Source organism: Salmo salar, chromosome 11, assembly GCF_965601325.2.
Source record: "Salmo salar chromosome 11, fSalSal1, whole genome shotgun sequence".
NCBI lineage: Eukaryota > Metazoa > Chordata > Actinopteri > Salmoniformes > Salmonidae > Salmo > Salmo salar.
In genome coordinates this window covers 91499681-91521788 of record NC_138301.1, presented here as the reverse complement: position 1 = coordinate 91521788, position 22108 = coordinate 91499681, and the positions used below count along the sequence as shown (strand labels likewise).

The following is a 22108-nucleotide window of genomic DNA, read 5'->3' as shown; positions in this document are numbered from 1 at the left end:
AAGGTTGACAGTGCATGCCAGAGCAAAAACCAAGCCATGAGGTCGAAGGAAATGTCCGTAGAGCGCCGAGACAAGATTATGTCGAGGCACAGATCTGGTGAAGGGCACCAAAACATTTCTGCAGCATTGTAGATCCCCAAGAACACAGTGGCTGCCATCATTCTTAAATGGAAGAACCGCAACCACAACAACTCTTCCTAGAGCTGGAACCGCCCAGCAAAACTGAGCAAGAAGGGGAGAAGGAGTTGGTCAGAGAGGTGACCAAGAACCAGATGGTCACTCTGACAGAGCTCCAGAGTTCCTCTGTGGAGATTGGAGAACCTTCCAAAAGGACAGCCATCTCTGCAGCACTCCACCAGTCAGGCCTTTATTGTAGATTGGCCAGACGGAAGTCACTCCTCTGCTTGGAGTTTGCCAAAAGGCCCCTAAAGACTTTCAGACCATGAGAAACAAGATTGTCTGGTCTGATGAAACCAAGTTTTAACCTTTTGACCTGAATACCAAGCGTCACATCTGGAGAAAACCTGGCACCATCCCTACGGTGAAGCATGGTGGTGGCAGCATCATGCTGTGGTGATGTTTTTCAGCGGTAGGGACTGGGAGACTAGTCAGGATCGAGGGAAAGATGAACGGAGAAAAGTACAGAGAGAGCCTTGATAACCTGCTCCAGAGACGTCAGGACCTAAGACTGGGGCGAAGGTTCACCTTCCAACAGGACAACAACCCAAGACAATGCAGGAGTGGCTTCGGGACAAGTCTCTGAATGTCCTTGAGTGGCCCAGCCAGAGCCCGGACTTGAACCCGATCGAACATCTCTGGAGAGACCTGAAAATAGCTGTGCAGCAACGCTCCCCATCCAACCTGACAGAGCTTGAGAAGATCCGCAGAGAAAAATGGGAGAAACGCCCCAAATACAGGTGTGCCAAGCTTGTAGCTTCATACCCTAGAAGACTCGAGGCTGTAATCGCTGCTAAAGGTGTTTCAACAAGGTACTGAGTAAAGGGTCTGAATACTTGTGATATTTGTTATTTTTTTAATAAATTTGCAAAACATTCTAAAAACCTGTTTTTGCTTTGTCATTATGGGGCATTGTGTGTAGATTGATGATGAAACAAAAACTATTTAATCCATTTTAGAATAAGGCTGTAATGTAACAAAATGTGGAAAAAGTCAATGGGTCTGAAAACTTTCAGAATGCACTGCAGGCCTCAACCACTACCCTGAGAGCACTATCTATCTCTGTTCTTTTTTAAATCAGTTCAGTAAATAAATATCAATTACGGTCCCATTCTCATTTGCTTTTAACAGTACCAATAATTATAACAGGTCATGGTAGAAATCGTTTTAGTTACTCAGCTCCGTGGTCCTGGAATTCTCTCCTGAACATTTAACCATTTGATGATCTAGTCACTCCCTGACCCTCCCTCCCTCCCTGACCCTCCCTCCTTCCCACCCTCCTTGACCCTCACGTTGTTGCTGTGCGTGTTGTGAAACTCTTCCTGGTGGCGGTCCTTCAGCATCTTCTCCACCACTCCACTGCGACTCCACACGTCAAATACCGTCTTGCCGTGCTGGTAGCCCACCTCCTGCAGGACACACAAACACAATATACACATACAAGGCTGTATGTAATGTAGCTAATTGGGGGGGGGGGGGGGGGGGGGGATCTCATGCAATCCTTGAAAACCTTCTCACACTTTTGACTGAAGATGGAGGAGGCAAAAGAGACAAATAGTGAAGTGTGAAGAGGTGAGGTCTAGAGTAAGAGGGGGACATGGGAGAGCGAGAGGAAGCAAGACAGAGACAGAGAGAGAATAACAGACTGACTGCCCAGGTCAAAGAGAGAGAGAGAGAGAGAGAGAGAGAGAGAGAGAGAGAGAGAGAGAGAGAGAGAGAGAGAGAGAGAGAGAGAGAGAGAGAGAGAGAGAGAGAGAGAGAGAGAGAGACAGACAGACAGACAGACAGACAGACAGACAGACAGACAGACAGACAGACAGACAGACAGACAGACAGACAGACAGACAGACAGACAGACAGACAGACAGACAGACAGACAGAGAGAGACTCACAGCGATCTCGTCGAACTTGCCAAACTCCAGTGTGCGGTAGCGGTCTATGGGAGGCCTGATGTACTCGCAGTAGTCACTGCTCTTCACCGACTCCAGCTGACGCACACAGCACACGTATGCCAGCCGCGTCTGAATCTCTGCCATGTTCAACACCTACAGGGGTCAAGGGTCAAATGCCACAACACTTAGCACAGCAGGGTGACAACTGTGCACATACTTCCAGTGTCTATTGTGTCCAAAATGGCACCCTAATCCTTATATAGTGCACAAGTTTTGACCAGAGCAAAAGTAGAGCACTAAATAAGGAAGAGGGTACCATTTTGGACACACTAAGTAACTCTACACATTTAGAATTCTTGAAAAACGGCAGAAATATTCTCAGTGAACGACAACACATTTTCACTCCGATTTGAACCCAATACCATTTCATAACAATGAATTGCAAAGTAGGACAAAACATGAATGCCATATCATTACACCATATCTTTCGGTTTACACAGTCTCTGAGGCTGTAGTCCTATACAGTGCTGTGAGAGGCTCACCTTGACTTTCTCTGCCAGCGGGTTGAGGCGTTTCCATAGCAGCCACCAGCCGGAAAGCGAGTCGCCGTAGTTGGTGAGGTTGGTCTCGTCCTGGCTGCCCACGTCTATGGCGATCACCACCTTGGCACCCATGGAGCGAGCCACGTCCGCTGGGAAAGGGGCAGAGACGCAGGTTCAGGGCTTAGAGTAACAAGGAACATTGGGGAGTTTCACTTTTTACACACTTGAACATGTACATCGGACACATAGAAGCACCAACCAAATAATTATTATTAGTGGTACAATCTCTGATCAGGAGAGAAGTACTCTGCGTACTGTGACACCTATGGATATCCCCACCTTGTCTTATCTTGCCACTGCAGTGTGTGTGCGTGCACGCGTGTTGCTGACCTGGTAGGTTGTTGATGTAGCCTCCGTCCATCAGTAGGTGTCCGTCTTTAGGGTCACATAGAGGGGGCAGGTAGCCAGAGAGAGACATGCTGGCACGCACATACCTCCACAGAGAGCCTGAGAGAGGGAACATTAAAAACACGTGGAGGCAGATATAAAAGAGGACCAGGTGCCTTCTTTACAATTCAATCAGTTAAAAGAGAGAAGGAAAGAGGGTTAGAGAGAGAGAGGTAGAGAGACTTGAGGCCTAACCGTCAGTGTGCACTCTCATGGTGGAGGCAGTGATGTCAGTGGTGATGTTGAAATATGGGATCCACAGGTCCTGAACAAACAACACCACCAGTCATTAAATGATTATGGAAATATTGCAATTGTAAAAGAAGGTTCTGGGCGGAGACTTAATTCCCTTCAATTATATTTATTGCTAACGCGTTTCAAAGCAGGCTCCTTGTCTTATTAGTATAATAAGTTAACAAATCTTTCAGACTGTGTACGACAGGCAATTTTTTGATGTATTTAATCTACTCTGTTTACACAGTTGGTCACATTACGATGAAAAATGCCTTTTACAAGAGAGTCGCAAGACCGTCTAACTCCAGCTGCCCTGCGAGAGTTCCTCACCTCTATCTGCTTGCCCTTGAACACCGTGTAAATGCTGGAGTTGAAGGCAGCGCCAGAGAACATAGAAGTGATGGGGTAGGTCAGGTCCAACACCTTCTTGAACACCGACGTCATTCCCTGCAATACACCACCAAGAAGACCGGGAACAAATCCATGAGAACACGTTTATTTCACCTTTATTTGACTAAGTTGTCCCATTGAGGTCAAAATAATGTTTCTTCAAGGTTGACCGGCCTGGACAACATTTAAACACTTGAAGGTTGACCGGCCTGGACAACATTTAAACACCTGAAGGTTGACTGGCCTGGACAACATTTAAACACCTGAAGGTTGACCGGCCTGGACAACATTTAAACACTTGAAGGTTGACCGGCCTGGACAACATTTAAACACTTGAAGGTTGACCGGCCTGGACAACATTTAAACACCTGAAGGTTGACCGGCCTGGACAACATTTAAACACCTGAAGGTTGACCGGCCTGGACAACATTTAAACACCTGAAGGTTGACCGGCCTGGACAACATTTAAACACTTGAAGGTTGACCGGCCTGGACAACATTTAAACACCTGAAGGTTGACCGGCCTGGACAACATTTAAACACCTGAAGGTTGACCGGCCTGGACAACATTTAAACACCTGAAGGTTGACCGGCCTGGACAACATTTAAACACCTGAAGGTTGACCGGCCTGGACAACATTTAAACACTTGAAGGTTGAGTGAACGTCAAGTTAATATTTCTCGATTTTGTCTTTTCTCGATTCCTCGCATCCTCTCTCCTTCTCAAGACATTTTGGACAAAATTATACAATGTCCTTCCCCTTGGACTTGTTCCTCCTAACGCATTTCGAGAAGGCGGTGAGGACAGGTGGGGCGGCAAGTAGCTTAGCGGTTAAGAGCGTTTGGCCAGTGACCAAAAGGTTTCTGGTTCGAATCCCGGAGACTAAACAAAATATCAGTTGATGTGCCCTTTAGCAAAGCACAACCCTAAAAAAGTCGCTCTGGATCAGAGCGTCTACCAAATGACTAAAACGTCAACGTAAAATGACAGAGGATGCGAGGAATCGCGGAAAGATGCATTGCGAAAGAGACTAGCCGTGGTGAATTCCTCTCACCATAGCCCACTCTCGTGCCCTCATCCTCATGCGGCAGTGACTGCGGTCCTCTGCGTACAGCCCCCCCATCAGGGAGCCGATGGAAACACCTCCCACCAGATCCACAGGGATCCCTGCCTCGCTCAGAGCATGCATGATACCCACCTGAGAGCAGCCCCTGAGAGAGGACGGGAGAGAGAGGATGAGAGGAAGAGGAGCGAGAGACATTTGAAACTCCACAGATACAAGCTCCCTCATTAAAACGTATAGGAATGTAGATTGAGGTAATGTCTTGGCTTTCATCATTATGTTTGTGGTTCTGATGACTAACCAGTCTCTGCAGCATTCCCTGTATTTGGCAGGTGTACTAACAGATTGCATTGCAGGCTCTTGGAAATGGTTTCACACACCATACATACATCTCCATGTACTGTTAGTGATTGTAACTGCCAAGTAGCCAACTTGTTTAACACTACCACATACAGTATGTCAACACCAGAACCACAACAATTCACAAGGGGCCCGAAACGTACGCCTTATCCTACGCACGCTTTTCCTACACACTTCTCAGTAGTTGGTATTCAGGCTTACCTTATGCAGGTATGTAAACGGGCTTTGCAGGCGTGGTTCCCTTGCGCGCGCTGAATACATTTAATTCAACCACTGAAAATCCTCCCATTTGCTGGACAACACATTTGCTCGTGGAGTTTGCATTCAATAGGGTTTTCAGTGCATTTAGCTTAAGCCATCCCTTTAAATACGGTGTACTGTACCTTTAATAACGTTTTGTTGACACTCACTAGAAGACATTGAGAGAACGGGTTCAGAATATAGGGATCAATAAAAGACAGCCATCTAAATGTATGTATATTTGTCTCTGTTTCAGCACCAACTGGTAGATTTAAAAATACTCTGATCTTGGAGATTACTTAGGCACATTTTAGGGTTAGGAAAGTATTGATGAATCATAAAAAAACTGAGTTAAGAGGCTTTACGCACAAAATATATTGAGGAATCAAAAATACAGTGGTTTGCTTCAACCTGAAAGTTGCCATATTCAAGGAAGGTAGAACAAATGCTGGAGTTCCTATACATCTACCCTAATCATGGACCTGTATGACAACGGTCCTATACATCTACCCTAATCATGGACCTGTATGACAACGGTCCTATACATCTACCCTAATCATGGACCTGTATGACAACGGTCCTATACATCTACCCTAATCATGGACCTGTATGACAACGGTCCTATACATCTACCCTAATCATGGACCTGTATGACAACGGTCCTATACATCTACCCTAATCATGGACCTGTATGACAACGGTCCTATACATCTACCCTAATCATGGACCTGTATGACAACGGTCCTATACATCTACCCTAATCATGGACCTGTATGACAACGGTCCTATACATCTACCCTAATCATGGACCTGTATGACAACGGTCCTATACATCTACCCTAATCATGGACCTGTATGACAACGGTCCTATACATCTACCCTAATCATGGACCTGTATGACAACGGTCCTATACATCTACCCTAATCATGGACCTGTATGACAACGGTCCTATACATCTACCCTAATCATGGACCTGTATGACAACGGTCCTATACATCTACCCTAATCATGGACCTGTATGACAACGGTCCTATACATCTACCCTAATCATGGACCTGTATGACAACGGTCCTATACATCTACCCTAATCATGGACCTGTATGACAACGGTCCTATACATCTACCCTAATCATGGACCTGTATGACAACGGTCCTATACATCTACCCTAATCATGGACCTGTATGACAACGGTCCTATACATCTACCCTAATCATGGACCTGTATGACAACGGTCCTATACATCTACCCTAATCATGGACCTGTATGACAACGGTCCTATACATCTACCCTAATCATGGACCTGTATGACAACGGTCCTATACATCTACCCTAATCATGGACCTGTATGACAACGGTCCTATACATCTACCCTAATCATGGACCTGTATGACAACGGTCCTATACATCTACCCTAATCATGGACCTGTATGACAACGGTCCTATACATCTACCCTAATCATGGACCTGTATGACAACGGTCCTATACATCTACCCTAATCATGGACCTGTATGACAACGGTCCTATACATCTACCCTAATCATGGACCTGTATGACAACGGTCCTATAAATCTACCCTAATCATGGACCTGTATGACAACGGTCCTATACATCTACCCTAATCATGGACCTGTATGACAACGGTCCTATACATCTACCCTAATCATGGACCTGTATGACAACGGTCCTATAAATCTACCCTAATCATGGACCTGTATGACAACGGTCCTATACATCTACCCTAATCATGGACCTGTATGACAACGGTCCTATACATCTACCCTAATCATGGACCTGTATGACAACGGTCCTATACATCTACCCTAATCATGGACCTGTATGACAACGGTCCTATAAATCTACCCTAATCATGGACCTGTATGACAACGGTCCTATACATCTACCCTAATCATGGACCTGTATGACAACGGTCCTATAAATCTACCCTAATCATGGACCTGTATGACAACGGTCCTATACATCTACCCTAATCATGGACCTGTATGACAACGGTCCTATACATCACCCTAATCATGGACCTGTATGACAACGGTCCTATACATCTACCCTAATCATGGACCTGTATGACAACGGTCCTATAAATCTACCCTAATCATGGACCTGTATGACAACGGTCCTATAAATCTACCCTAATCATGGACCTGTATGACAACGGTCCTATACATCACCCTAATCATGGACCTGTATGACAACGGTCCTATACATCTACCCTAATCATGGACCTGTATGACAACGGTCCTATACATCTACCCTAATCATGGACCTGTATGACAACGGTCCTATACATCTACCCTAATCATGGACCTGTATGACAACGGTCCTATACATCTACCCTAATCATGGACCTGTATGACAACGGTCCTATACATCTACCCTAATCATGGACCTGTATGACAACGGTCCTATACATCTACCCTAATCATGGACCTGTATGACAACGGTCCTATAAATCTACCCTAATCATGGACCTGTATGACAACGGTCCTATACATCTACCCTAATCATGGACCTGTATGACAACGGTCCTATAAATCTACCCTAATCATGGACCTGTATGACAACGGTCCTATAAATCTACCCTAATCATGGACCTGTATGACAACGGTCCTATACATCTACCCTAATCATGGACCTGTATGACAACGGTCCTATACATCACCCTAATCATGGACCTGTATGACAACGGTCCTATAAATCTACCCTAATCATGGACCTGTATGACAACGGTCCTATACATCTACCCTAATCATGGACCTGTATGACAACGGTCCAGTCATCACGAACAGTGCGCCAGGCTCCAGGTTTAATCTGCTACGTTGGGTCTATAACGATGAGTTCCATAACGATTCAAACAGGCTACATGTCCCAAATTAACCGCACAACGTTAGCCTAACGTGATCCACTAATCCAGGAAAAACTACACTGATGTGACAGGGGAAAGAAAGGTACATTGGAATGGAATGATGCAAGATACAAATTGTAGGAAACACTAAAGTGACAGTTATAAATGTATGTGGGTATTACAAATGGTGGCTTCCGATAGTGGCTAATATTTAACATGCTCGAAATTGTGAAATAAAAACAGATTTTATCCCAGCAAATTATAAGGGCATACAATAAAAATTCAGAATGACGGCACAGCTGTTTATAGCCTATTTCACTGTGGAAAATGGGCCGCAATACATGTCACGTTGATATGATTTTCAGTTTGCTGGTATGGTTTCACCTTCGTCTTCAAGGGAAAATGATCTAAAACAATTGCTACGTGTATTTACAATCTCCAAACAGATTACTAATTTACCTAGCTCTTATAAATGTCTAAATTACAGTGCATTGAGATTCTAAAAATCGGGGAAAAATAAAGCAGATGCTTTTTCCACTTGGAACCGGCAGGGTCGCTGAACCTCATTCATGGTTTCCTCGTGTGAAAAGAGGGTGGGATTATTAGGGGATTAAATCAAGGTCAGAATACAGCTTATCTGTAGACACACCTTCATTTATACTATCTCCCCCCCAAAGGAATAGCAGGTGAATAGCATGCTATTCTCATGCTTAAATTCAAGGTCAGAATACACATAGAGAGAAAGGGGCATGAAAAAGGAAATGACCTTCCATTTATGCGTGCTTAACTCAAGTGTGAATTCCCCAAGGGGAAAACGACAAATATTAGTCCAAAGCATTTAACAGGCACGAGTTAAGAGCGAGAGAGAGACAAGAGGAACCAACCTTAAAACATCTCCTGAACACAACACAAAAACAGGACAAACGGAAGGAGAAGAGAGACAGACAGGAGAAGAAGGGAAAATGAAATGAGCAAGATATTACACTTGGCAGAAAAGTGGAAGCAGTCTGCTTTGTGTTTCATGCATTAGGAAAGACAACCCCCCCCCCCATAGAAATGACTATACATGGGGCCTAGTGAAGTCAGTGACCTAGAGGACGGAGGTTAGAGATCAGGGGTCAGTGGGGCGTACCTGGCCCCTCCTCCCCCCAGTATGAGGGCGATGGCGTTCCCGGTCAGGACCCTGGCCAGGCGGGAGAAGTCTGAGTGGCGGTCAGCCGGCTTCTGGAACACACGCTGGTACATCTCAATCTGGAGAGGAGAGCAATACACAGCAGATAATTAAACACTGTTTCCTCAAACGGTGGGACACTGGAAATAACTGTGCGGCTGTGAGGCAATTCCTTCCTTAGTTATGGGTTAGGGTCGTGAACATTTAAAATGTTAAAACAAAATTGGGATGCTTAACGTTAAGAAAAATATTTTTCCGTTGTTTTACGTCGATGCAGAAAGTAAACAGCATTTCCGCAACAACTAAGAGCGTTGAAACGCGATGCTCAACTTCTCCTCTGTTTTGGTGCACGAAGCGAGCCAATACACATGCGCAGATACGGCAACAAATCAGTCTCCAAAAATACTGAATCTTAGGAGTCAATTCTTAGAGGAAACAAATCTTGACACTCAATGGGAGTCGATACCGGGAGTCGACGTGCAAGGAGTCGAGGAATCAATTATTTTGGAGTCGACACTTCACCACTATGACATCATCGTTAACAGTTGGAAAAATGGCAGAGGAAAGGCAAGCGACGGCAGCGAAGTCCTGTATGGAAATACTGAAATGAGAAGGTTAAATGAGAAGGAAATGGAAACCTCGCCAGGTGGAGTTGAGATACAGTAATGGTAGTACAGGTGCAGTAATGGTAGTACAGGTGCAGTAATGGTAGTACAGGTGCAGTAATGGTAGTACAGGTGCAGTAATGGTAGTACAGGTGCAGTAATGGTAGTACAGGTGCAGTAATGGTAGTACAGGTGCAGTAATGGTAGTACAGGTGCAGTAATGGTAGTACAGGTGCCAGTAATGGTAGTACAGGTGCAGTAATGGTAGTACAGGTGCAGTAATGGTAGTACAGGTGCAGTAATGGTAGTACAGGTGCAGTAATGGTAGTACAGGTGCAGTAATGGTAGTACAGGTGCAGTAATGGTAGTACAGGTGCAGTAATGGTAGTACAGGTGCAGTAATGGTAGTACAGGTGCAGTAATGGTAGTACAGGTGCAGTAATGGTAGTACAGGTGCAGTAATGGTAGTACAGGTGCAGTAATGGTAGTACAGGTGCCATAATGGTAGTACAGGTGCAGTAATGGTAATACAGGTGCAGTAATGGTAGTACAGGTGCAGTAATGGTAGTACAGGTGCAGTAATGGTAGTACAGGTGCAGTAATGGTAGTACAGGTGCAGTAATGGTAGTACAGGTGCAGTAATGGTAGTACAGGTGCAGTAATGGTAGTACAGGTGCAGTGCTTCACCTTCTGGAAGGGACCCAAACTGTAGCTGGCAGCAGCCTTGTGAATTCACGTGGAATTTTATACATTTCCTTATTGTTTTAACGGAAAACCGATTAAAAATGGCAGTTTAAACATGAAAGAAAAAATGTACCATTTGCCACATCCTTATCATGGGTGGTGTGTGCAGTTTGGGAAGATCAGGTGTGTGTGTGTGTGTGTGTGTGTGTGTGTGTGTGTGTGTGTGTGTGTGTGTGTGTGTGTGTGTGTGTGTGTGTGTGTGTGTGTACCAGTTTGGGAAGATCAGGTGTGTGTGTGTGTGTGTGTACCAGTTTGGGAAGATCAGGTGTGTGTGTGTGTGTGTGTGTGTGTGTGTGTGTGTGTGTGTGTGTGTGTGTGTGTGTGTACCAGTTTGGGAAGATCAGGTGTGTGTGTGTGTGTGTGTGTGTGTGTGTGTGTGTGTGTGTGTGTGTGTGTGTGTGTGTGTGTGTGTGTGTGTGTGTGTGTGTGTGTGTGTGTGTACTGGTTTGGGAAGATCAGGTGTGTGTGTGTGTGTGTGTGTGTGTGTGTGTGTGTGTGTGTGTGTGTGTGTGTGTGTGTGTACCAGTTTGGGAAGATCAGGTGTGTGTGTGTGTGTGTGTGTGTGTGTGTGTGTGTGTGTGTGTACCAGTTTGGGAAGATCAGGTGTGTGTGTGTGTGTGTGTGTGTGTGTGTGTGTGTGTACCAGTTTGGGAAGATCAGGTGTGTGTGTGTGTACCAGTTTGGGCAGGCTCCTCTTGGAGAAGACCCTGCGTGGGCAGGAGAGGTGCAGGTGTCTGGAGATCCAGCTCCTCATGTTGAGCCACTCCACAGTGCCCTGGGGCGGGGGGCCGTCCTCCCTGTGTAACAACACCAGCTGCTTCTGGGCCCTCACCGCACTGCCCTCCAGCATCCGCTCCAACTACAGGGTCAAAGGCCAGGGGTCAACTAGAGGTTGGCCAAGGAGGTAGGACATAGTTTGTCCAGAATTAAACAGGCATGTACTGCATACTGAGAGGAGAGGAGTGTCTTACACAATAGTATCAAGCCACTTGAGTCTGTGACTGGTTGGTAGTCCTCTCTTTATCTTAGTAAATGGATATGATATCAGGGATAAGAGGTCAGCGAGGTCGACCCTGCCACCAAGCCCCAGACATGACTAAAAAACCCAAGGATCTGCACTGACCCTAATCCCACATCAAACACAGTGGCCTGCTAACACGCTAAGCTAGCTAACCTCTCCCCAAGCACCATGGAATTACACTAAGCTAGCTAGCCTCTCCCTAAGCATCATGCTAACACGCTAACCTCTCCAAAAGCCTAATGCTAGTTTTGCAACAAAAACGTCAGGTCCCTCCCTGTTTTCTCCGTCCGTCACTCAAAGAGAACGGTGAGCAACCTACCGGAATTTGTCCAATAGAAACGCTTGTTTTGGTTGCAACTGTTTGCCTCAATGTGCACTAAGGATTACACCCCAGGAGAGGGGCCTATTTCCTCTGCTTCTGAAGCTTTTGCTGCCCCTGAAGATATTCAAAGGCTAGGCAGATTTAGTAAGTGTGGTCACGCACACAAACGTATTGCTCCACCCTCTGTGGAAGCACATAAATGATTCTGTAACAGTCCAAATGTGTTACATGTGACAGACTCATAGGATGGCTCAGTAGAATTCCATTTCCCAAAATCAGTTCCCCTCCCAGACAGAGCCCCCAGTCCCTCCTGGTTCCCCCCGTACCTCCCCCACAGCGGGGTCTTGCTCCCCCAGTCCCACAATGATGATGCAGTCGGCCTGGCGGATACATCGCTGGGTCCAGGGGGTCAGGGTGTAGTCTGTCTGGTAGAGCACAATGCGGTGGATGTCCTCCTGCTGGCCCAGCCAACTGGACAGACGATACTCATGAACACTGACAGACAGACAGACAGATCAGACAGACAGGACACAAGAGGGTGAAGTGAGAGAGAGACAATGATTTACTTCTTTTAAAAAATATAAGGAACCCTTTATAATGCATGTGGGTAGTTCAAGATGCACACAAACCCGTTCAGTCAAGCTCACCTGTCCAGTGCGGCCGCTCCCAGGCGCTGCTTGATGCTGTCGCTGGTCAGTAGAAGTGTGGGGCCTATGAAGAAGGACAATTTAGGTCAGGTCTGTGGAACGGGCATACCTAAATCAAATCACATTGTATTTGTCACGTGCTTGGTAAACAACAGGTGTCGACTAACAGTGAAATGCTTACTTACGGGTCCTTTTCCAACAATGCAGAATTAAAGATAAAGATAATACAAAATACAAAATGAAAAGACAAGGAATAAAGACACAGTCATAGTACAACTGTACTAACTCATATCATTCCCCAGGCCCTAAAGCTTTCTAAGAGATGAACTGGCCAACAGGACACAGAATCAGCTCATTCTACTGAGGAGGGACGACGGCCAATTCAAGGTCCCCATGAATGGAGATCATTAATTCAGCCCCAGCAGAGTATTAAATCATAGGAAAGGGCACCTGGGCATAAACACAATGTCACCCCCCCCCTATCTATATAGATGAGAAATCTATAGACAGGCAGCGCTGCTGAACTGCACTGTCTAGACAGCCTTGAACTGACGTGATGAAGAGAGAGGTGGAAAGTGTGTGTGGTTACCAATGGCGATGAGTGCGTGCTGCAGCTCCAGGGTGAAGGCTGTGAGAGGAACCTCCTCAGACACAGGCAGCACGGTGACAGTGGACAGGTTGGACGCCGGGTTCCCTGCATCCCACTTACTGCCTGGGGTGTGCAGGGCCAGGCTCCGAGCTGGGAGGAGGACAGACACACAGCCATGGATGGAGAGAGCAACATTATCATAAAGATATATTACACATAGCAGGTAAATGAGGCGTTAGATCCTTCTGGGTACAAAAGATGCCTGTAAACACACGCGCACGCCTACACACCTGTCAGAGGGCCATTGACCTGCTGAAGGATCTTCTGGCCAAGAAGGTGGATCAACCTCGTGACTACCTAAAACACAAGAAAGAGAGAGTTAGCGTGTGTGTGTGTGTGTGTGTGTGTGTGTGTGTGTGTGTGTGTGTGTGTGTGTGTGTGTGTGTGTGGAGGAGTGTCATGTGTGTGGGTGAGTGAGTGAAAGCCAGTCATAGACCAAGTTAGACTTCTCATCTTTGTAGCTGTCCCATCATGGCATCTGTGAAAGCACGGGCAGCACCATAGAGGCCATCTCTATTTTAAAGTAGTCCATTTCTTCGTCTACTTCTATGAGTTGGTAAACAAACTGAAAGGTGCATACCTGTTATACCCGTTTGAACAAGTATAAAACCCAAGGTTGGTGATTTACTGCCACCTTCAATTATGGAACGTTTGCTCATAAGTAGGTATGTGGCGGTCACCTATTTTCCTCAGCCGGTGATTGTCAAGCAAATAACTGTCGGTCTCGTGGCAACTGACCGTTAATTAACAAACACATTTAGCATCTCCTGCTTCCACATCTAGCCTACAAGCTACTGATGCAGACCTTTGAAACATCTACATTTTAACAGGTTTAATAAATCCATGTAATATAGCCTAAACCTTCACAATAAATCAATGATTTATTTTAGACAGGTCTAAAGAAGCATAATATGAAGAAAATGTAGTCTATTTCAGAAGAACAGAATAGCATACTCTGAGTTGTCCTTATGTTAGGTCCTGATCTGGATATGCCATATGGCTGTGGGCTACACTAGTTCATTAAGCAGACAAGATTTGCTTAGAATTCCGTGGCATTATTTTATAGTATGAAGAATACAATTAAACAAAGCTGAATAAAACAGAAAGCAGAAAACAGAATTTTTTCTCCAAACGATTTGAGGGAGTGTGCACATGCGGCTATTCTGTGTTGAGCGGTTAACAAAGAAACAGGTACTCCAACATGCTTATTTAGAGTTATTAATGTAACTTGTTGTTCTACAAACGTTAGGCTATATGTTTTGATTTTTAATACATTTTAAGTCCGCACAACAATGGTAGGCCTGATCACCGAACGATGAGACGGCCTATAGGGAGGAGGTCAGAGACCTGGCTGTGTGGTGCCAGGACAACAACCTCTCCCTCAATGTGATCAAGACAAAGGAGATGAATGTGGACTACAGGAAAAGGAGGACCGAGCACGTCCCCATTCTCATCGACGGGGCTGTAGTGGAGCAGGTTGAGAGCTTCAAGTTCCTTGGTGTCCACATCACCAACAAACTGTCATAGTCCAAACACACCAAGACAGTCGTGAAGACAAATCTTATTTCCCCACAGGACACTGAAAAGATTTTGCATGGGTCCTCAGATCCTCAAAAGGTTCTACAGCTGCACCATTGAGAGTATCCTGACTGGTTGCATCACTGCCTGGTATGGCAACTGCTCGGCCTCAGACCGCAAGGCACTACAGAGGGTAGTGCGTACGGCCCAGTACATCACGGAGGCCAAGCTTCCTGCCATCCAGGACCTCTATACCAGGCGATGTCAGAGAAAGGCTCTAAAAATTGTCAAAGACTCCAACCACCCTAGCCATAGACTGTTCTCTCTGTTACCGCATGGCAAGCGGTACCGGAGCGCCAAGTCTAAGTCCAAAAGGCTTCTTAACAAAAGGCTACTCCGGTTGTAAAAGATAAACAATGTGCTTAATATTAGGAACGTTGACAAATAAATATAGTAGGCCTAGCCTATAGAAAGCTGATGGGCTCCTCCTCTTTTTAGTAGAGGCCATCACTCTGTTTTCTCATGCAACTGCATAGCCTATAGAAATGTTGAGCAGCATGAGCTCATGAAGTGTTTGATTAGATTTTCAAACTATTTGCATTGATGTCAGAGTGATTAGAGGGACAATAGAGTGCTGAGTACCAGGCAGTTATCAAGTTTGGTAGGCTACTAATGACCATCAGCAGCATCAGAGCATGGAGAAACCTAATTACCATGACTAAACGGTCATGTTGAATTTGAATGCCTTCATGACTCGTGACCGCCGGTGTGGCGGTAATACGGTCACCGCAACAGCCATACTCACAATTCATTGGCTGATCCCTCCGGGTGACAATGGAATATGATCCTTCCCACCCAGTTAACTACACAAATGGTGAAAGTCCTCAATGTCGCTGCCAATGTTAAAACGTGCTTTTGGGTATTAGAGTCGTCTATCTAAGTCTATGAAGCCAGTTGACCTACATACCTGTGGGAACTTCCTCTTAATGTAGCTGAGTGCTCCCTCTGGTAGTTTGGCCAGCTCTGAGTCACGTACTGCATGCACCGTGGTCGCTCTGTTCTGATGGGTCAGGGCCTCCACCTGGGCGGGGACACAACCACAACCAATCATTATACAGGAACTATGCACCAAACTCACCCCTTAACACTCTTGCAATTGATTTAATAATCATTGCACATTCCTTGTTTTCATATGGAGTTGAAGTGATCTTAGCCCTACAAATAGGAACATATTTAGTTAAAAAAAGCACTCACTGGTGCAGAAAATGTGATCAGAGGAACGGATCAAGAAAAGCATGGTGAGCCAGACTTTTTAAGCCCCGGTGATTCTCGTGTCCATTTTCATCAGCGTCAACAAGCCAGCCAGGCAGTGACCTTTCATATCAAAGCGATTGATCTCTCTCTCTGTAATAACACTGTGCTGCTGGTACACACATGGTCTAATTCTGTATCCTAGCATTCCACGCTCTCCTGACTCTGTCCTCATGGACACCGTAACTACGGCTACCGTCTGGAGCCGGTAACCATGGCATCGGACGATTCGCCTCGGGCAGGTATTCTTAGCAGCATAGGCATTGCCACAGCGATGCAAATCCACGTCAGCCAATGGGAGCGTGATGCAGTGAATTAAAGGGAGAGGGGTTACCAAACAGAGCTAAATCCTCTCTGGACAGCAGAGACACACACACACACACACACTCACAACATCTTCGAGGTGTGTGTATAGCCCCATCATGGTGGGGCTTACTCATGACCCTGCATGAAACCGTGTCGGTGTCTAAATGGGTTTGCGTACATCTACAATCAATAAAACTATGAATTCTTTAAAAGCCTGGGATTGTTTATTCTACGGCCGCTGCGTTTTTAAAATGGTACCACTCATTGTGCCATCAGACATTTGACCCCTTACCACGCCGATGAGGTCACCGCGGCCGTACTCTCCGGTCAGCTCCTTCTTGCCGTCCTCCTTCATGATGACGGAGCGCAGACGGCCACTCAGAACTATGAAGGTGCTGTCTGACTTATCCCCCTGTCTGAGAGAGAGAATTGTTTCAACTGTAGCCAGACAAATTCAAGCTTCCGAATTGGATTGTAGTAATACCATATTTGAGGTTAAAAGGGATATTGCGTGATTTCGGTCTTTTTTCTACTTACCCAGACGAACTCATGGAAACCATTTTTATGTCTCCGGGTGCCATTTGGAGATTATTGAAGTTAGCGCTCAATGGCGCTGCCCGTGCGCTAACAGACGCAATAATGGGACAGATGCGCTGCCATCTCTATAAATCTCTATGCGACAGAGAAGGAAGTGGATAGAATCTTGTTTCTTATTATTATCAGTCAAATTAAAAAGATGATAAAATAACGATTACTCTGTGAGACTATAAATGACCAACCACCCAGCTTTGGAGTAGTTAAGTCTATTTCCCTGCTTTTGAGAGGAGCTGGCTAATGTACCGGGAGACTTCCAGCAATTGCGCTAAAATAAAGATATGCTAACTTTAATCATCTCCTAACCTGCATGCAGATACATAAAAATGGTATCCATGAGTTCGTCTGTCACTGGGGAAGTAGAAAAACGACCTAAAATCTTGAAATCTCACAGTATCCCTTTAAGACTAATCACGCTTGGGGATTCATTGTAGATGTACCATCTCTAGATGAGATGGGATTACTGCAGATCAGTGAAGACAGTAAAAGCTGAACTGAGGGTGATAGACATCGGTGTGGACAGAGGGGTTACCTACCTGTAGACTGCCCGGCCGGCCTCCACAGCCATCCAATCCAGAGCAAAGTCTATCTGCCTGACGAAGGACGACATCCTCCGAACGACCGTGTGAGCTACGTTTAGCACCACTGTGGGTTCTGCACGCATGATCCTGAGGGGGGGGGGACACAGACACACACACGTAAATGTCGGAGTGTGCGTGCATGTATGCGTGTGAAATACATGTGCACGACAGTGTGTAGTCCCTGTGCCTCACTCGTAGAAGTGGGTCTTGGAAATGGAGAGGAAGCTGCAGTCTCGGTGGGCTCGGACAGTGAAGATGAGGGGCTCGCCGGTCAGAACAGCCAGCTGGCCCACCAGCTCCCCGGGGTGGGTCACGAACAGACATGTGTCCTCCTCACGGTCGATCATCCGCTGGTACACATGCAGCAGGCCCAAGATCACAAACTGCACACTCACCTCCTGCAAAACACACTGGGATGAATACTTTCCAGGAAATCGACCAAGTTCCTATCCTGGGAATAATTTATATTTATAACCGAAAAATTGGAAGTGCCAATTTAAAACTAAGAAATGGTCACTATGCCAGGGTTCTTCCCAAAATAAGATTGTCGCTGGGCCACATTGCCAACTTGGCTGCGCCTCGATATCAAGGTTTCACAGCAAGTGAAACTGATATTTGGTCATGAGTGTAACTTTGATCGCCAATGACATTGTCGTGAATTGCGAAACAGGACGTTCATCAATTCGGAGCGTGATGATGTTCCTCAATTAATTCAGCGCATTTTCAGCAGAAGGCCTAGGCTACCTCGACACAGAGCGCGCTCAGAACGCACCACGAGTAGGCTATAGCGTTGTCAAATCATACAAACTTATTAACGCCAGACAAACAAATAACCAAAGTTGCTAAGCTTGTGAGATAACCTCTAACGAATGACAGAATATCTCCGATTTGGCAAAATCGAGTTGAGGGAGATGAAGAGAGGAAATTGAAGAGAGGAAGAGAGGAAATTGTTTAAATATCAAGCTCTTAACGGGGACCAACTCTTAAAAATACATATATCTATATCGACCTTCATACAGTTTGTTGATCACATATTCTCTAAGCTCTCATATGGGCAGCGATATGACACAGTGCAGAGAAGCAGGGGAAATGTCATAGCGGTATTTGGACATGCAACCTATGGATTACAGAATAAAGTTAGGAATTTTCATGCGAGACAGGAGTCAGGATTTAGGGTTTCAGTGGGATTGGGACGTCAGGGAAATAGCCGTGGCTCTATATAAGGCTACTACTTGCGTCAATAATACACTTGATTTAGGCTACGTTATCACATGCTCAATGTTTCTGATCAGTGATAGATGCGCAAACTAATAAATTAGCTACTTCCACTTGTCCAGCCAGAGGTCAATTAACCAAATATACAGACAGATTCAGTGAAACAAAATCACATTGATTATCAGACAAGACAAAGGCTTTTGGTCAGGAATAGGACAAGGCTGAAGAGAAAAAGCTACTTGTATAACATACTAGCAAAATCAGCTAATACAGTTGAAGTCAGAAGTTTACATACACCTTAGCCAAATACATTTAAATTCAGTTTTCACAATTCCTGACATTAATACCAGTAAAAATTCCCTGTCTTAGGTCAGTTAGGATCACCACCTTATTTTAAGAATGTGAAATGTCAGAATAACAGTAGAGAGAAGGATTTATTTCAGCTTTTATTTATTTCATCACATTCGCAGTGGGTCAAAAGTGTACATACACTCAATTAGTATTTGGTAGCATTGCTTTTAAATTGTTTAACTTGGGTCAAACGTTTTGGGTAGCCTTCCACAAGCTTCCCACAATAAGTTGGGTGAATTTTGGCCCATTCCTCCTGACAGAGCTGGTGTAACTGAGTCAGGTTTGTAGGCCTCCTTGCTCGCACACACATTTTCCAGTTCTGCCCACAAATGTTATATGGGATTGAGGTCAGGGCTTCGTGATGGCCACTCCAATACCTTGACTTTGTTGCCCTTAAGCCATTTTGCCACAACTTTGGAAGTATGCTTGGGGTCATTGTCCATTTGGAAGACCCATTTGCGACCAAGCTTTAACTTCCTGACTGATGTCTTGAGATGTTGCTTCAATATATCCACATAATGCCATCTATTTTGTGAAGTGCACCAGTCCCTCCTGCAGCAAAGCACCCCCACAACATGATGCTGCCACCCCCGCGCTTCACGGTTGGGATGGTGTTCTTCGGCTTGCAAGCCTCCCCTTTTTCCTCCAAACATAACGATGGTCATTATGGCAAAATAGTTATATTTTTGTTTCATCAGACCAGAGGACATTTCTCCAAAAAGTACGATCTTTGTCCCCATGTGCAGTTGCAAACTGTAGTCTGGCTTTTTTACTGGCGGTTTTGGAGCTGTGGCTTCTTCCTTGCTGAGCGGCCTTTCAGGTTATGTCGATATAGGACTCCTTTTACTGTGGATATAGATACTTTTGTACCCGTTTCCTCCAGCATCTTCACAAGGTCTTTTACTGTTGTTCTGGGATTGATTTGCACTTTTCGCACCAAAGTACATTCATCTCTAGGAGACAGAACACGTCTCCTTCCTGAGTGGTATGACGGCTGTGTGGTCCCATGGTGTTTATACTTGCGTACTATTGTTTGTACAGATGAACGTGGTACCTTCAGGCATTTGGAAATTGCTCCCAAGGATGAACCAGACTTGTGGAGGTCTACAATTTGTTTTCTGAAGTCTTGGCTGATTTCTTTTGATTTTCCATGATGTCAAGCAAAGAGGCACTGAGTTTGAAGTTAGGCCTTGAAATACTTCCACAGGTACACCTCCAATTGACTCAAATGATGTCAATTGCCTATCAGAAGTTTCTAAAGCCATGACATCATTTTGGGGAATTTTCCAAGCTGTTTAAAAGGCACAGTCAACTTAGTGTATGTAAACTTCTGACCCACTGGAATTGTGATACAGTGAATTATAAGTGAAATAATCTGTCTGTAAACATTTGTTGGAAAAATTACTTGTGTCATGAACAAAGTAGATGTCCTAACCAACTTGCCAAAACTATAGTTTGTTAACAAGTTTGTGGAGTGGTTGAAAAAAACGATGACTTAATGACTCCAACCTAAGTGTATGTAAACTTCCGACTTCAACTGTATATGAGCAAACAAGAGTAAATATGATCATTAGCACTCACCTTAACTTAGCTAACATTTTCCCAGCCCAATTGTTACCAAATATCCAAATGGAGATTCAGTGTTAAAACAAAAATCAATCAATGTCAAATTTATCTAAACGAGTCCCGTGTTTGTCTCAAAGCAGCGCGATCCCAATCAAAACAGTGCTGAAATGATAACCTAGGTGACCACACACAGACGACTATTGCTTTAAATTAGTATGATGGTTGGATATGACTTTGGGAGTTTCAGTAGAAGCCAGAATTTGATAAATTACTAAAAAAGCATTATCCTACTTAATTCCAATATTTTCATCATTCAGTTGATCCTAACTAAAGAGTTTCTGTCTCTGCGCTTTTTCTAGGCACAATGGTTTCCTCGTCTCCTCACTTCGCTGCCGCCTGCATCCGCCGCGTTGGCTCTTTCATTTCTGTGATGTTGGACCAATCCTGGGCTTTAATTTGTGGGTCAGAAGGGGATAGAAGGGTATAGAATTTTCAGTTCTGACGAGAAATCTAAACGGCATTCGGGTTTCGTGTGCTGTCAATTGTCCAATCCAGTGTCAATTACGCGTGTGCTTTGAATTTATGGCGAATGTGTGTGAAGTAAATACATTAGCTTAAAGGCTTTCATGTGACAACCTGTTTGTATAATGTCCCATTTAACTTTTCTCAATCTTCTGCTGCACATGTTGCGTATTTTGTGGAATTGCATCAACGTGTCATTGGGGAGGAAATGTTGTAATTTCCCCAGTGTTCGGATTATTCCATTGGTCCATTAAGCTACCGACGTTCAATCAAGCACAGATAAAGGAATGCTTCCAAGTAGTATATGAACCCAGGTGTGGATAGGTATGACCAAAGAGGAGAACCAGCTCATGGTTGATGAAGTAAAGCAGACAGTATGGTGCTCTGACCTGGTCTCCCTGTCTGGCCACCACAGAACCTGCTTTGACCTGGTGCAGAGTCACCCTGCCCTCCAACAGACCAGGGTCCTGACAGAGAGGGAGAGATTATGGTACAGCAGGATTAAGGCAGGTGTGAGAGACTGCTAGGGATTCAGACCTTGACGGGACACACCCGGTACTGTCTCACAGTAGTGCTCTCCATAGATGTAGAACTGCATATGGCCGCCGAGCCACACACGGACAGAAGAATGACTTGAAAGGTAACGACTGTTCTAGTTATTCTATTTCTATGGAGAGCATTATTGTGAGACATAGAATATATGTGGCCGCCGATCCACCGGTCACACTGGAATGACTTCAATTGGAATGTCTAGTAATTATATTTCAGTGTATTTA

General features: G+C 45.1%; 1 protein-coding gene across 4 annotated transcripts in view; it reads right to left on the bottom strand.

Moving 5' to 3' along the window:
* The window catches only part of LOC106563121 (patatin-like phospholipase domain-containing protein 7), a 49408-nt gene that overhangs the window by 4543 nt on the left and 22757 nt on the right, over positions 1–22108 (bottom strand). For all 4 annotated transcript variants that reach the window (XM_014128353.3, XM_014128354.3, XM_014128355.3 and 1 more), the window contains 18 exons: positions 21722–21799; positions 17871–18076; positions 17634–17765; positions 16796–16919; positions 15854–15967; positions 13599–13665; positions 13309–13458; positions 12720–12783; positions 12399–12567; positions 11406–11588; positions 9342–9460; positions 4738–4894; positions 3623–3739; positions 3254–3323; positions 3002–3118; positions 2612–2760; positions 2070–2222; positions 1470–1586 (listed from right to left, as the gene is read on the bottom strand). In XM_014128353.3, coding sequence (XP_013983828.1) covers positions 1470–1586; positions 2070–2222; positions 2612–2760; positions 3002–3118; positions 3254–3323; positions 3623–3739; positions 4738–4894; positions 9342–9460; positions 11406–11588; positions 12399–12567; positions 12720–12783; positions 13309–13458; positions 13599–13665; positions 15854–15967; positions 16796–16919; positions 17634–17765; positions 17871–18076; positions 21722–21799 — 2286 coding nt within the window. The remainder of the gene's footprint in view (positions 1–1469; positions 1587–2069; positions 2223–2611; positions 2761–3001; positions 3119–3253; positions 3324–3622; positions 3740–4737; positions 4895–9341; positions 9461–11405; positions 11589–12398; positions 12568–12719; positions 12784–13308; positions 13459–13598; positions 13666–15853; positions 15968–16795; positions 16920–17633; positions 17766–17870; positions 18077–21721; positions 21800–22108) is intronic.